Source organism: Mus caroli, unplaced genomic scaffold (genome assembly GCF_978045245.1).
Source record: "Mus caroli unplaced genomic scaffold, Mus_caroli_1 scaffold_1, whole genome shotgun sequence".
Lineage (NCBI taxonomy): Eukaryota > Metazoa > Chordata > Mammalia > Rodentia > Muridae > Mus > Mus caroli.
The window spans coordinates 170,078,211-170,092,042 of record NW_028227256.1 but is presented as its reverse complement, the minus strand read 5'-3'; the positions used below and the strand labels follow the sequence as shown (position 1 = coordinate 170,092,042).

Genomic DNA, 13,832 nt, shown 5'->3' with positions numbered 1-13,832 from the left:
AAGAGCTCACGTTTTGTAGGTGACTATGGGAGTGGTTTGGGACTGCTTCAGAAAGAGCCTCAGCTCTAGAATAAAGACGCCCTGTGTTTTCATGGAGGCAATGTTGTAGAGTAGAACTGAGCTGCAAGTGAACATGGGCGGAGGCCGAGTCAGTTGAGGGCAGGAGACGAGAGCCAGCAGGAGTGGAATCCTAAGCAGGGCCTTCTCTCTTTGTTGCTGGCCGGGAGGCTGTTGCTCACACATGCCTAGAGACCAGCAGAGATGGAAAGCCGGCTGTTTGCACAGTTCAAACACTCCTTGTTCCTTGGTTTAGCCGTTCACCTTCTTGAGAGTCCTGCTGAGAGGAAATGGTTTTTCTCCCGGGTTTCTCTCCAGGCTCCCTGGAGGAGGCATGTTTGGGGTTCTGAGATAGGAAACGTACCCTGCTGCTTCCCCCGCAAGCCCCCAGTTGGAGCTGAGAAAGCTGTGTGTTGTGCTGGCACTGGTGGGAGCCGAGCACAGCTGCTGCCATAGACTGGGCCAGCTCCATGCCTCCCTCGGCCAACGGGTCTCCCAGTGGACTGAACAGTAAACTCCCTCATCCTGCTGGCAGCTTCAGGAAGCGCGGACGGACGTGGCTGGGTACCAGAGATGGGGCTCAACAGAAAAACAGAGGCTTGGGCAGAGTCAAGGGATCTGGGTGGGTAAGAAAAAAGAACACAGAATATGAGCTTGTCTTCTCTCTTCCGTGCTCCCTAACTCTGTACTGCACCACTGCCTCCTACACACCAACCCTCCCCACAACAGCTCCTGCCAACAGCAGCAGAACCCAGTTCATGGGTTTTTCAGAAGTCAGGCTCCATAGAAGGAGCACAGCCACCGAGACTCCCACGCCTCCTCTCAGAGCAGTGTGCTAGCCCCTCATGGCCTGCAGCATCTTAGGGGCCACAGACTTTGTAATGCCCTGGCTTTCCTTTGTCCCCTAGACAGGCCTCATCACCCCGTGCCTTCTGAAATGTTTCATTTCTAGCCCCTTTCTGTTCCCTAAGGGCTTCCCTCCTGCCCTGCTCTTGCTGGGTCATATTGGTCCTTCTCTCCCAACCCAGGCAGAAAGTGGAATGAATGCCCACTGAAGTGTCAGTACCAGCCTTACTACCCACTGGGGCCCCTCCTCCCTCCAGTATAACTGGAAGGCTTTTCTCCAGCCAGTTTTGCTCCAGTTTATTTGAATAAAGGGATGTCTCTTCTTTTTCTAACTTCTTGGTTGCTGTCCAGACGTGTACCATAGGAGGGGGTATTTACTATTTGTGTGTGTGCACTCGTGTATCACAGCATGAGTATGGTCAGAGGACAACTTTGGGGTATCTATTCTCTCCTGTCATGGGACCCCAGAGTCCTGGGTGGCCAGGCTTGCATGGCAGGCACTTTTACTGACTGAGCCATCTAGTTTAAAAATCTACATTCTGTTGCTCTGTACTAAAATCCCACTTTAGTCAATAGAACTTTGTGCCGTTGAGGGGATTGATTGATTGGTTGGTTGATTGATTGATTTGAGACAGGGTTTCACTATGTAGCCCTGGCTAGCCTGGAACTTGCTATGTAGAATAGTCTGACTTCAAACTCAAAGAGAGCCACCTGCCTCTGCCGCTCCCCTCCATGTCTGCTTAGCAGGATGGGGGGGTGGGGGGGGGTGGAATGCAGGACCTTGGTCAGCAGTGAGTGCGTGAGCCAGGAGAGAACGCACACAAAGCTGGGAACAGCTTCAGAGAACTGGTTCAGTTTAAGGGGAAGGTGGTATTTATGCCCCTGGGGAGATGAGCAGAGTTTGTGTAACTGTGTACAACTGGCTAGGACCAGGGTGTTGGAAGATACTTTATCTCCATATTCAGGGGCTGGGGGGGGTGGGTCTATGGAGGAAAAAATCCTATAAAGTCAAACAAGGAATGAGGCCTGATAACTCTCAGGGTAATAAATTCTTACTAGGGTTGATAGTGGGGACTCTCTGGCGCCAGGTTGGGGGAGGGGAGGGAGCCAGTGCCTGCTGTCCTCATATGAGGTATCTGGGGTTGAAACTCTCCTCGACCCTTCCCCCATTTATTCTGGGCCATTAAGACCCAGACCTCTGCTTTCTGAGTGGTACATTTTAAGGAATGTGCCATAGCCAACTTTTTTTTTTTTTAAGTTAGCATTCAAAGAAACTTTGTTTGGCATTTTCATACACATACAAACACACACACACATCATCATCATCATCATCATCTCCCTCACTCCCTGTATCCAAGGACTTGGGGGTTTTTGTTCTTTCTTTCTTTCTTTCTTCCTTTCTTCCTTTCTTTCTTTCTTTCTTTCTTTCTTTCTTTCTTTCTTTCTTTCTTTCTTTCTCTCTCTCTCTCTCTCTCTCTCTCTCTCTCTCTCTCTCTCTTTCTTTCTTTCTTAGACAAGGAAGGTCTTTCTTGGTAGCCCAGGTTAGCCTCAAACTTAATCATTCCTGCCTCAGTACCTTAAATACTGGGGCTACAGGTAGGCGCCACTATGTCCAGAAAATCAACTCATTTGACTTGATAAATGGGGAAAACTATCACAGAGGAATGAGGCCACTTGCCCAGGGACAATAAGGGAGAGACTGAGTTGAGACTAGACCATGTCTTAGATTAGTGCTAGCAGCCATAGCAGTAGTAAATACCTGCTGAGCCTGGCCATAGAAGAAGCACTTTGCCCATCTATTGTTAAAGCATAAGAGAGCTATGACATCTTTTCTTTAAGACTCTGAGGTTTGGATGCAGGGAAGAGATGTGACCCATGCTAACTCAGCAAGGCTGTGTATGTTCCATACCAGATCAGTGAGAGACAGGTTCTACCCAAGTTCAGAGGACAATGGATCTGCTTCAGGCCAAGGCCACTGGTCAGGACCAGAGGTTTTACTCTGCTGCTTGTGTGATGTTGGGAGGGGCGTTGCCCCTCTCTGGGCCCCAGCGATCTCTGTGGAGTGTAGACTTTGACAAGGAACTGGTCTCTAGTCCACACGGGCTCTGTCTGGTTCTATGGGGTTTTAGCCTCCTCTTTCTTCTCCCTGAGGCCCTCAGAGAAGGGAGCCATTTGAAAAGATGATCGGGGGCTGGTGAGATGGCTCAGTGGGTAAGAGCACCCAACTGCTCTTCCAAAGGTCCAGAGTTCAAATCCCAGCAACCACATGGTGGCTCACAACCATCCGTAACAAGATCTCTTCTGGAGTGTCTGAAGACAACTACAGTGTACTTACATATAATAAATAAATAAATCTTAAAAAAAAAAAAAAGAAAAGATGATCAATTCACAAACTCTCAGAGACAATACAAGGATCAATGCAAAAAAGGGGCACCATTGTCCCCTAGCCCAGGAGCAGTAGAAATTTGGAGAGTATGATATCATTTCCTCAAAAGAAATAAAGAGGGAGGGGAGGGGAAGAAAGAAGAGAAGAAAAAGACGAATAAAACAGAAGAAATAAAAGAGAAGGCTGGATTATCTGGAGCCCTTGGAAGGCCAGGGGTCCAATGCACGCCTGGATAAATTCTTATTCTCCATGAACTTAAATTCAGGAGGTAGAGGAGCCTCTCTCAGTCCTGGGTAGCAAAGGGCAGTGGAAGCTGTGGGGCCAAACCCAGAAACAGAGAGCAAGAGTGAAGGGTCATCTCAGGGGGCCTAAGGAGCCTTTCACCTGAGCTGATGCAACTGTGAGCCAACATTACCATCCTCTGTCCCAACTAAGTGGTTGCTCAGGGGTTAGGGGCTGGGACCCTGGAGTCCACACTCCTCCCTAACTCATAAGTGAGGGATAGTCAGAGAGAGTAGAGGGCTGGGGTTCCAAACTGAAGTGAGGGAAACATCCTGAGAAAGCAGCTTATGAGAGGAGGCAGGAAGTAGGGTTCCTGCTAGGCCTGAAGGAGGAAGGGGGACAGAGAACTGAGCCCAAGGGGAGAAAGGCCAGGCGGGTGTGGCCCGGAGGGGAGTAGGGCCCAGTGCTGGTGGTGACAGATGGGAGGACACAAAGAGGAGAGCTTCAGGGAAGACAGATGGATGGGGGAGGGAAGAGGAGAGGCCGGGGAGTGGGGGTGACACAGTGGTTGGAGGCCGAGGCTGTAATGAGATTGGAGATGGGCTCTGAGCTGGGGAGAGGTGAGTGAACAGGAGGAAGAAAGGGGAGGCTGCCTTAGGAGACAAAGGCGTGAAGGCCTAGGGGGCCAGGGGCAGAGGGCTCGGGCTGGGTGCTGAGAGGGGGGGACTTCCAGCTGGGCTGGCAGCACAGAGAGTGACAGATTGTGTAGTTAGCCAGGGTGGAGACCCCGCTGTCACCTTCTAGAGGCACAGAGAGGTAGAGAAAGAGAGAAAGACAGACGGACAGAAACCATGTGGAAACCACTCGAAGGTGAAGACACACTAAAGCATGGCTGCCTTTTCCAAGTAGTGGTAACTCCTGCTCAGGCTTCCCTTGCCTGCATTGCCTCCTGTGTCCCAACACATCTCCAGTCACTGGACAAACTAACACCTCAACCACAGCAGCTCTCAGAGAAGGGTCAGGTGGCATGGCACAGCAAGAGTTAACACTGTCTGCTCTCCCTGCCAGCCAGTTTGCCTGGTTGGGTCCCCAGGGCTCCCCACATATGTCATCCCCTCTCCTGCCAAGCCCACTGCTTCCTGGCTTCTCCAGGCCCTCCCCTTACCCTCAAGGACTAGCCCCAGCCCCTATGTCTAACCTACCCTCTGACGTCCCTCCCCCCAGAACCTCACAGGATGGGGAGAAAGAAATTTGTGAACCACAATCTGAAAAAGTGAATAGCTATAAAATGCAAAATAACAACCACAAAGGTATAATCATTTTCTCTGTCCCCAAGGCCTGCTCCTGCTCCACTTGTCTTCCCTTGCAGGTAAGATCACACACACACACACACACACACACACACACACACACACACACACACACACACACACACAGAGAGAGAGAGAGAGAGAGAGAGAGAGAGAGAGAGAGAGAGAGAGAAAGAGAGAGAGAGAGAGAGAGAGCTCCCAACGTGGAAAGCTCTCCTCAGTTTCCCTCAGTCATTATTTTCTTACATATATATGGGTGACACTTTCTGGACCACCATGTGGGTGTAGGGAGTTGGGATGAACACAGTCTCCAGTGAACTGTTTCACTGGGTGTCACAAGAGCCCTATGGCAAAGGTGACAGTTTGCCCACGTGACAAGTGGTGAAAAGAATCCAGAGGAAATCCACGACTTTCCAAGGTCACAAGGACCTGGACCCAGGTCCTGCAGACTTGGAGCTCAGTAGACACGGGTGCTTTCTATAGTATGATGCTATTGACTCCTCTTTGTTACCCTTCAGCAACTGCCCTCAGAGTTCCTGAGTGAGGCTTGGGACTGGGAGTCCCCAGAGCCTAAGATCTTGGGATGACAGATGCAGAGGAGGAAGAAATAGTCCCCTGAGTACATGGGACAGCTAGGGCTGGGTGCTTCAGGGACCCAGGTTGTGGGGCTGAAAGTATCTGGGCTACACAGCACACGAGGGGGGAGGCACAGCACTCACGCGCTGGGGGAGGCTGGCACCAGGAGTTTGGCTCCTGCCTCTGCCACCTCTGCCATTACTTTCTGCCTGTGGTCTCTCAAGGTTCTTCTGTGTCCTTTACCCTTTGGGATCTCTGTCCCCCATTTGGATGACACCTTAACACTTGATTATGGTGTCTCCCTACCTTATAACCCATCATTTTCTCTCTTTTTGACAACTGTTTGCTCTCTACTTCCTCCATGTCTGCATCTCCTTTCTGCTTCACAGCTTCTCTGTCTTGTTTACATCTCGCCTTTCCTGAATATGTTCCTCCATCTGAATCTCCATTAGTAGTCTCCTCTTTTCTACTTTCTCCCCAAGTCTGTCATCTGTTCATCTGTCTGTCTGTCTGTCTGTCTGTCTGTCTGTCTGTCTCCCTATCTACCTGTCTCTCTGTCTCTCTGTCTCTCTGTCTTTCTGTGTCTCTGTGTCTCTGTTTCTGTCTCTTTCTCTCTCTCTCTCTCTCTCTCTCTCTCTCTCTCTCTCTCTCTCACACACACACACACACACACACACACACACACTTCTTACTCCTCTACCTTCTGTAAAGAATTGACAAACTGGCCCCATCCCCCTTCCCTACCTCTCTGTCTCCCCTATGTCTCTGTCACCCTGTGACCACATCTGCCCACTTCTCTGTATCTCCTTCATATCTTAGCATCTCCTCGTGTCTCCATCATTTTCCTTGGCTTCTCCCCATCATCTCCCCCATGGCACTTTCTCCCACTTTCTTGGATGGGTTGGAGGGCAGGAGGGTGGGGAAGTAGGCTTGTTGTTGCTGGGGGCTCATTAGGTGGAGATCGGTTTTTAATCAGCACCATGGCAATGATGATGCAAGAACCAAGCTGCCACCTGATCCCCTGCCCCCCACCCCCTCCTCAGGCCTTCGTTCCCCTCCAGCTCAGCCCATCTGCTGGCGCCTGGGCACCTGTCTGGGCCTGCCCAGGTGGGAGTTGGCACCTCCCAGGCCTGGGGGTGGGGAGAGGAGGGTGAGCTTGGGGAGGAATTATAGGGCTCCCTGTAGGGAAGGCCTCACCCTGGAGAAAGCCCAGAAAAGGTTGAGAAGACACAGGGAAGAGGCAAATCCTTTGCACCGCCTGGGCTCCTACTAGGGTCCACACTACTACAAGCATTATCTCACTTGATCTCCATGGCAACCTACACAGTTATAATTTACCCTATTTAAAAGTAAAAGGATATTGAGGCTCAAAGGTCATTACTTGTCCAGGGTCATACAGCCCCCTATACTGTAGCTCACTGTGCCTGAACCTCTGTCTCTGATACGGAGGCTCAATGAAGATGTCCTACCGCTGAATCCACGGGAGAATTTCCACGCTGAAACCCAGCCCACTGCTTCTCTGTGCCTCCCTTAGCCCCAGAAACTGGCTCCCCTCTCAGGCCACCCTGCAACACACCCACTCAGACACAGAGCCACACATATGCACAGGCAACAGACCCTGGAGGCGGTTGAGCTATCGATGTGAACGTAATCAGTGCTGATTTGCACATGATTGTCTTTCTACTTTTCTTGTTGCTCATTTGGTGGCCTGCACACCAGGGCAGGCAGCCTGGACTGCCCTCCCCTCCTCTCTTAGAGCCCTTCCAATCTTTGCCCTGCCTTTCTTGGATCTTCCACCTCCCTTTCCTATTATCTCTTTCCTCCCCAGCCCCTGATGATCTGTAGATCCCTAGAAAAACTCCTTGTGGGGGTCTCCACCCAGACTCGGACTCCACTGCTCGCCTGGTAAAGGGGGCAGGTAGGAGGATAGGGCCTGAAAGAGAGACGAGCAGGTGGCTGAAGTCCTAGGATAAGGAGGACTAGGACCTGACCAGCAGCAAGAGGCAGCCAGTTAAGCTGCGGGTGCTATCTTTTTAAGAACTTTCTTCGGGGGAGGGAGGATGTTCAGTTTACTGGTTACATAGTTTCTCTCCTAGTACTTTGGAAAGCCTTCTTCCCAGGAAAAGGGAGATAGAGAAGGGGCAGTCAGAGCCATGCTGGGACTCAGAATGAAACCATGACATTTAAAACCAGTTTCTTTGGAGTCTCTCTGTCCTGCTACCTCTAGTGTGGGAGGCTGAGGGGGTTCATCTGTGGCCCTGCCCTGGCTCTTGCCTCAGCCCCACCCCTTCCCCAGCTCTCTATTTCTTGCTTATGAAATATGCATGGAGAACAGATGTCCCTGCTCCCCCACTCCCCGCCCCCCCTCAGGGCCAGCCCCCGCCCCCAGCTCCCAAGGGGTTCCCAGATCCCTCTGCCAATGGCTGCCTGGCCTGGATGTTTAATATTGATGAGGGGGGTGCCTGGGCCAGCCAATAGAGAGCTGGGGGTGTGTGTGTATCTCCATATATATACACACAGAGAAGGCTGGGCCAGCTCAGGTGTGTGTATATGTGTCTGTGAGTGTGTGAATGTGTGGGTGTGTGGGTGTGTGTATGTATGTGTGAGTGTGAGTGATTCCAGTTCTGGACTAAGTAAGAGCACCCCTTTTGCCTAGGCCTTACAAATCTTCATCATGTGCACCCTTCTCATCTGTGCTGGATCCTGTTCAGCCACAAGCTGCCCCTAAGAGCTCTAGAAACTGCTCACTAACTTTGCAGACAGATGACCCTTGAGCAGCGAGAAGAGACTGGGGCTCTCTACGCTGTCCCTCTCACTTGCCAGCTTGGATCCCTTGGCAGAGTCCTTCTAGGTAAGGGGGAACCATGGGCTGGGGAAGGGTGGTGTGCCCCTCCTAATCTCTGACTGGAGTCCCTTCCCAGAACCTTCCTCCAGGAAGGGTTTCTCTTTCCATCTCTGCCTCTTTTCTACCTTCTTATCTTGGATTCTTTGGGCAGCATCTGTGAGGGGCAGTTGGAGATAGCAGGGTGGGAATTCCTCCTATCAGATACTTGGAATTCTTGCTTCCCTGCTTCTTGGAGCCAGACACTTTGAGAGCTGAGGGAGGAAAGATTTGAGAGGAATATGGAAGCTGCTGCCTGCCGGGAGTGAGGTGGGGAGAAGGGAGGGGCAGGCAGAGACGGGTTGTGACAGATGGGGAGCAGGAGAGAGAAAGGGAGGACACCAGAGAGTGATGGAGGACTCGGGGACATGGGGACTGGGCAGAGGTGGGATCTGGTTGTGATAGATGTCCTGGGAACCCCAAGGTTGAACTCTTGGTTCCAGTCCACTTTGAGAGTGGGGCATTAGGAACACTGAACATGGATGGGAAATGCTCCCCCATCATCCTACACTCTTGGTGTTCTCTTCTCTTCCTTTGGACCCTACAATATGGAGGGTGTTCATAATTTCAGCATTAATTAGGTTGTTTTATGTTACAGTCGGTGTGTAGGTGTCAGATGCTGGTGGTCTTGTGTACGTCCCCTTAAGCGCTTAGTAACCGCTCTGGTCTTGAACCTATCTTCTGTGACAGTAGGGTGGGGCAAGCCTAGGAGAAAGGGTGGCTCCTGAGAGCGTGTCAGCTGCCAGCTGTCGAGCCAGGGTTGGGGGTGGTGACTGGGAAGGATCCCAAGTGTTTCTACTCTTTCTGTCTCTGTCAAGGCTGAAGTCACTGGGAAAGGCCCAGTGGTTCTGATATAAGCAAACTTAGCTGAGCTCTGTAAGGGTGGCTCCAAGGAGTTGCCTATGCCCTCTTCTGCAGGCCACAGCACAGGCTGCAGGTGAGTTTCTGAAGTCTTCCTTACAGAATCGCCAAGAGGGCCAGGGGATGGCAAGGGCTAAATGTGCTAAGGACAGAGCTGGGGGATCTGGTAGTCCTGAGCAGGTAGGTGCACGTGCTGAGAAGAAATACCCTTTCTTTGGTTCTAATGGGCAGAATGGTAGGGCCTAATGTCTACTACAGTGGTGATGTAGAGGAGGCTGAGGGATTGTGAAGGACTGAACCAGGTGCCTATGCCAAGGTCTGCCTTATATCCCATTCCTCCCCACAACAGCCATCTCTAAGTTTGCCCTTCCCTCCCTCAGCGAGAAACAAGGGTGCAGAAGGTTCCAAAGCCATCACTTGCAGCCCCCTGCCCCCCCCCCCAGTTGTTGCTCTACCTTCTACCTTTCACTTTATTATAATGTGTGCAGAAGGTTCCAAAGCCATCGCTTGCAGACCCCTGCCCCCCCCAGTTGTTGCTCTACCTTCTACCTTTCACTTTATTATTATGTAAGAAACCCCACATAACACAATTTGCTATCACAAGTGAGTGTAGATAGAATCGGAGCAATATTAAGCATATTCTCATTACATGAAACTCATCTCCAGAACTTTTTCATCTTGGCAATGTGAAATTCTATACTGTCTAAAGAATGGCTAGCTCCCCTCTGCCTCCCCCTCCAGTCCCTGACCACTGTTGGGCCACTTGGTTTCTGTGAATTGGACTACTTTAGAAACGCAACAGAGTGGAGTCACAGAATTTGTCTGACTGCTGACATCCCATGGTATAATGTCCTCGAGGGTTAGTCTCCCTTGCAGTGTGACAGGAATCTGCATTCAAGGCTCACAGTTTATTATTATGAATACATTGTTTCTACATTGTATTTGTGCAGTTGTCTAGTAGTGGATGGTTTGAGTCGCTTCTGCCACTGCTCTGAGTGAGCATTCAGGTACCAACCTCTCCCGAGTGCTTTCTGAGGAGCATCCAGGCGATAGCCAGTAGCAGGTGAACCACTTTCAGACAAGGGTTCTCATTTCTTCATACTCTTGCCAACACTGGTTTAGTTTTAAGGATTTTGTTTGTTTGTTTGTTTGTTTGTTTCTGTTTTTGTTTTTTAAATACATTCTCTGTCTCTGGTGGATCTGGGGTGAGCTTTTACTCTGGTTTACTTCACATTTTTAGTGGTCAGTGATGTGCCATGTATTCGCATATGTATGTTGGCCATTTTTGTGCATCATCTTTGGAGAAATGTCTGTGTGAGTCCTTTTCTCATTTTAAAATTAGGTTATTCGATATTTTGGTTACTCCAGACTTTTCCTTTTTTGAGACTGACTATCCGGAATAGTCTCAAATTCACAATCCTCCTGCCCCAGCCTTCTGAGAGCTGGGGTTACACGGGAGTGAGCTGCCACGCCTACGTAGGAACTGCTTCATTCATATGCTTTGCATATTAACCTATGACCAGAATCCTGGTTTGGGACCGTTCCCTGATTCCATAGGTTGAATTTTCACTGTGACAATTGTCTAGCGCTCTACAGTTAAGTTTGGCGTCGACTTCTTTTTTTTCTTTCTTCTTATGCTTCTGTTCTCATATTCAGGAAATGACAACCCAGTCCAATGTCTCAAGTGTCTCGAAGGACTTCCTCTCTGTTTACTTCTAGGAACTCAGCAGTTTTAGCTTTCAGTCCTCGGTCCTCTCGTTTGATATTTTCTTGCTTGCTCTGTCCTTCCCGGGACTTTTCTCTTTCCTCTGTTATTCCTCCTGCTCCTTTCCAACCTGCTGGTCTCTCTAGCGTTGGATACCTATGAAGCCAAGTTCGGCTCTCCTTTACCACAACTCCCAACTCACACCTCAGCTCCCCCCCACCCCCCGCCCCAGCCACACCTTCAGCCGCCAATTCTCAATTCGTCTTTCTCTATTTCAGGCTCCAGGCTGGAATCTTGACCATGGAACTTTGAAGTAACTGCTTTCCAGAGCTCAGTGGCAGACCCCGGCACCCAGGCCCTTGCTGCCTTCCTCCTAACCCTCTTTGAAGCTCCTAAAGGGCGGGGTGGGGAGAGGATCCGCATTTCCCTAGGTGGGGGGTTTTCCACCATGATGCTCAACTCCGATACCATGGAGCTGGACCTGCCTCCCACCCACTCGGAGACCGAGTCGGGCTTTAGCGACTGTGGGGGCGGACCGGGCCCGGATGGTGCTGGATCCGGGGATCCGGGAGTGGTCCAGGTCCGGAGCTCAGAGCTTGGAGAGTCCGGCCGCAAAGACCTGCAGCACTTGAGTCGTGAGGAGCGCAGGCGCCGGCGCCGCGCCACAGCCAAGTACCGCACGGCACACGCCACGCGGGAGCGCATCCGCGTGGAAGCCTTCAACCTAGCCTTCGCCGAGCTGCGCAAGCTGCTGCCCACTCTGCCCCCGGACAAGAAGCTCTCCAAGATTGAGATCCTACGCCTGGCTATCTGCTATATCTCCTACCTGAACCATGTGCTGGACGTCTGAACTCAACCCGCATCCCACCCTGGATTCTCCCCATTTCCCTGGGCCTCTCCAGAGCCCCCTGTCACCATACATTACTTAGAATGGCCGGCCCCCTCCCATCCCAGAGGATCAGGATCACATCGCTAGTCCTGAAGGCCATTTCTTTTCATTGGCCCAGGAATGTGAAGGATGTTTTTAGGGGTTCCTTCAGAGAGTTGTTCCGGCCTAGCTTGGTCAGAGTTGCTTGCCAGAGTGGTCAGAATGGAGTCCGTGCTGGGTTTACTAAGCCTAGCCTCTCTGCACAGCTGCTGCCTCATCTATCCTATGCCCAAGTTTTCAGAGACCCCAGACCCTAACTCTCTTTCTGGCAATGGTGGGACTCAAAATCGGAATGGGAACTGACTAGCGGCAGAGGTTGAAGGAGCGGGTCCCCAACTCCCAGACTTGTCGGTCCATGGGGCGGGGGGGGGGCAGTGGCGGGGGGGGGGAGAAATGGGCTCTTGGGATGGCAGAGAGATGAGGGAGGTGAATCCTGGGTAGCCAGGGATTATAGGAAAATTCTGCCTTTCTTTTGTCTCTCTCGGTCCTGAGGCTTAGGCTATACAGACCTCAGATCTAACTTGGTAGTGAGTGCCTTGCCTTCTTGGAGCTGTCCGGCCACTCCCGGTCCCCTCCCACCCCTGCCACCCCAGAATTCTCCCTTTCCCTGTGCCGGCTAGAAAAAGGAAAACCTTAGTCCTGGGATAAGGATGACACCTCCAAACAGCCCAGGGCACCTTGCAGAAGGCTCAGGCCCTGGGTGGGGCCGCTCCACAGCAGCTCCTTCCATCCCAGGGGACCCTTGAAAACGTGCAAACCCCATCAGCTCCTCCCTCAGATGCAAGGGCATGCCTGCTACTGCCCTCTACGAATGCTCTAGGGCCTTCTTAATACATTTTCCCCCTTCCTTTCTTAAACCGCCGTGGGAAGGAAGGTGCCCCGCCCATGCTGCTGAGCCCCACCCACCTGCCCATTGTAGCCTTGAGACCCAGAGTCTATGGGCCTTAAACTCCCTGTAGAAGAACTCACTGCTTTTCTCTGCTCCATCCATCCTTACACCAAACTCCTAGCTCTACAAGGATATTTATTTATGTATTTATTTATTCACTTATTTATTTATGTATTTATTTATTTATAAATATTACTATTTATTACCGAGTTATGCACTTTGGGGTAGGGTGAGGGGGGCTCCTTGCAGCTTGCTTTAGCTGGGGTCCTCTTGCTCTCTCCCGGATCACTTCTTCTCTTCTTCTTTCTCTAGTGCAAGTATGTGTGGGGATCCCTTCACCCACCATACTGGTACCCCTTCTTCAGCTCCATCTGTCCCTATCCCCTTTCCTCTGGAATAGTGTCCCTTCTCAGCCTCCCAGCTTCTAGGGGGTCCTTTCTCAATCTCTCCCTGCTGCCCCCGCCCCGACAATCCCCCTCCAGTCCTGTGTACTCCATTCCTCTTACCAGTCCTGCTTTTCCCCAAACCACCAAGAGCAGACCCTGGGATCTGTGTCTGGTGTCCTGTGTGTCTTTGTCTGGTTGCATTCCTAATTTCTTACAAAAAGAAAAATTAAAGTGACCTCGATCTAGTACCAGATATGGCTGTGACTCCTTTGTGTTGGAAAGCTGGCCTGAAGGTTATGTAGGGCAGCTATCAACAGTTCTGGCCATGGAAACCTCTTGCTAGCGTCTGTATCATGAGAGCTTCAAGTTGTAAGTAAATGAAGACACAGAAGAGGGGCTACAGAGAAAAAGAAGTTATGTATTGTTTTAGCATTCTCAGAGTGGTTCTGCTTTTCAGATCCTTCTCCCCCTGGTCTTGAGAGAAGGCAGCTGAATGTCCTAATAGAACCTAAGTTAAACCTGTGTCCATGGGTCCCTGCTGCTGGAGAAAGCCAGGGCATAAAAATCAAAGCATTTCCTTTTTGTTTACCATCTACATCAAAGTTGCTTGGAACTTCAACTCCTGGTGTGCTCCGTGCTCCCCAGGTGTGCTCCGTGCTCCCCAGCATTAGATACAGGAGAATTGTGATGGAGAGAGTGTTACTGAGAGAATGAGGATGGGGGCAGTGCTGAGTGGCTGGGCTTGTAAGACTGAAGCAGGTAGTCATGGATTCAAGTCTAGCCCC

At 51.0% G+C, this 13,832-nt stretch overlaps 1 protein-coding gene across 1 annotated transcript; it reads left to right on the top strand.

The window, feature by feature from the left end:
* Positions 1 to 7,940: 7,940 nt before the first annotated feature.
* Positions 7,941 to 12,122, top strand: Nhlh1 (nescient helix-loop-helix 1). Its single transcript, XM_085835191.1, has 2 exons — positions 7,941 to 8,248; positions 11,123 to 12,122. Exon 2 carries the CDS (start codon positions 11,293 to 11,295, stop codon positions 11,692 to 11,694), a length of 402 nt encoding a protein of 133 aa, XP_085691317.1. The 5' UTR covers positions 7,941 to 8,248; positions 11,123 to 11,292; the 3' UTR covers positions 11,695 to 12,122.
* Positions 12,123 to 13,832: the final 1,710 nt, after the last annotated feature.

Bases quoted from the DNA above. Each gene is read 5' to 3' on its own strand.
- Nhlh1 (XM_085835191.1), top strand. From the start codon at position 11,293: ATGATGCTCAACTCCGATACCATGGAGCTGGACCTGCCTCCCACCCAC.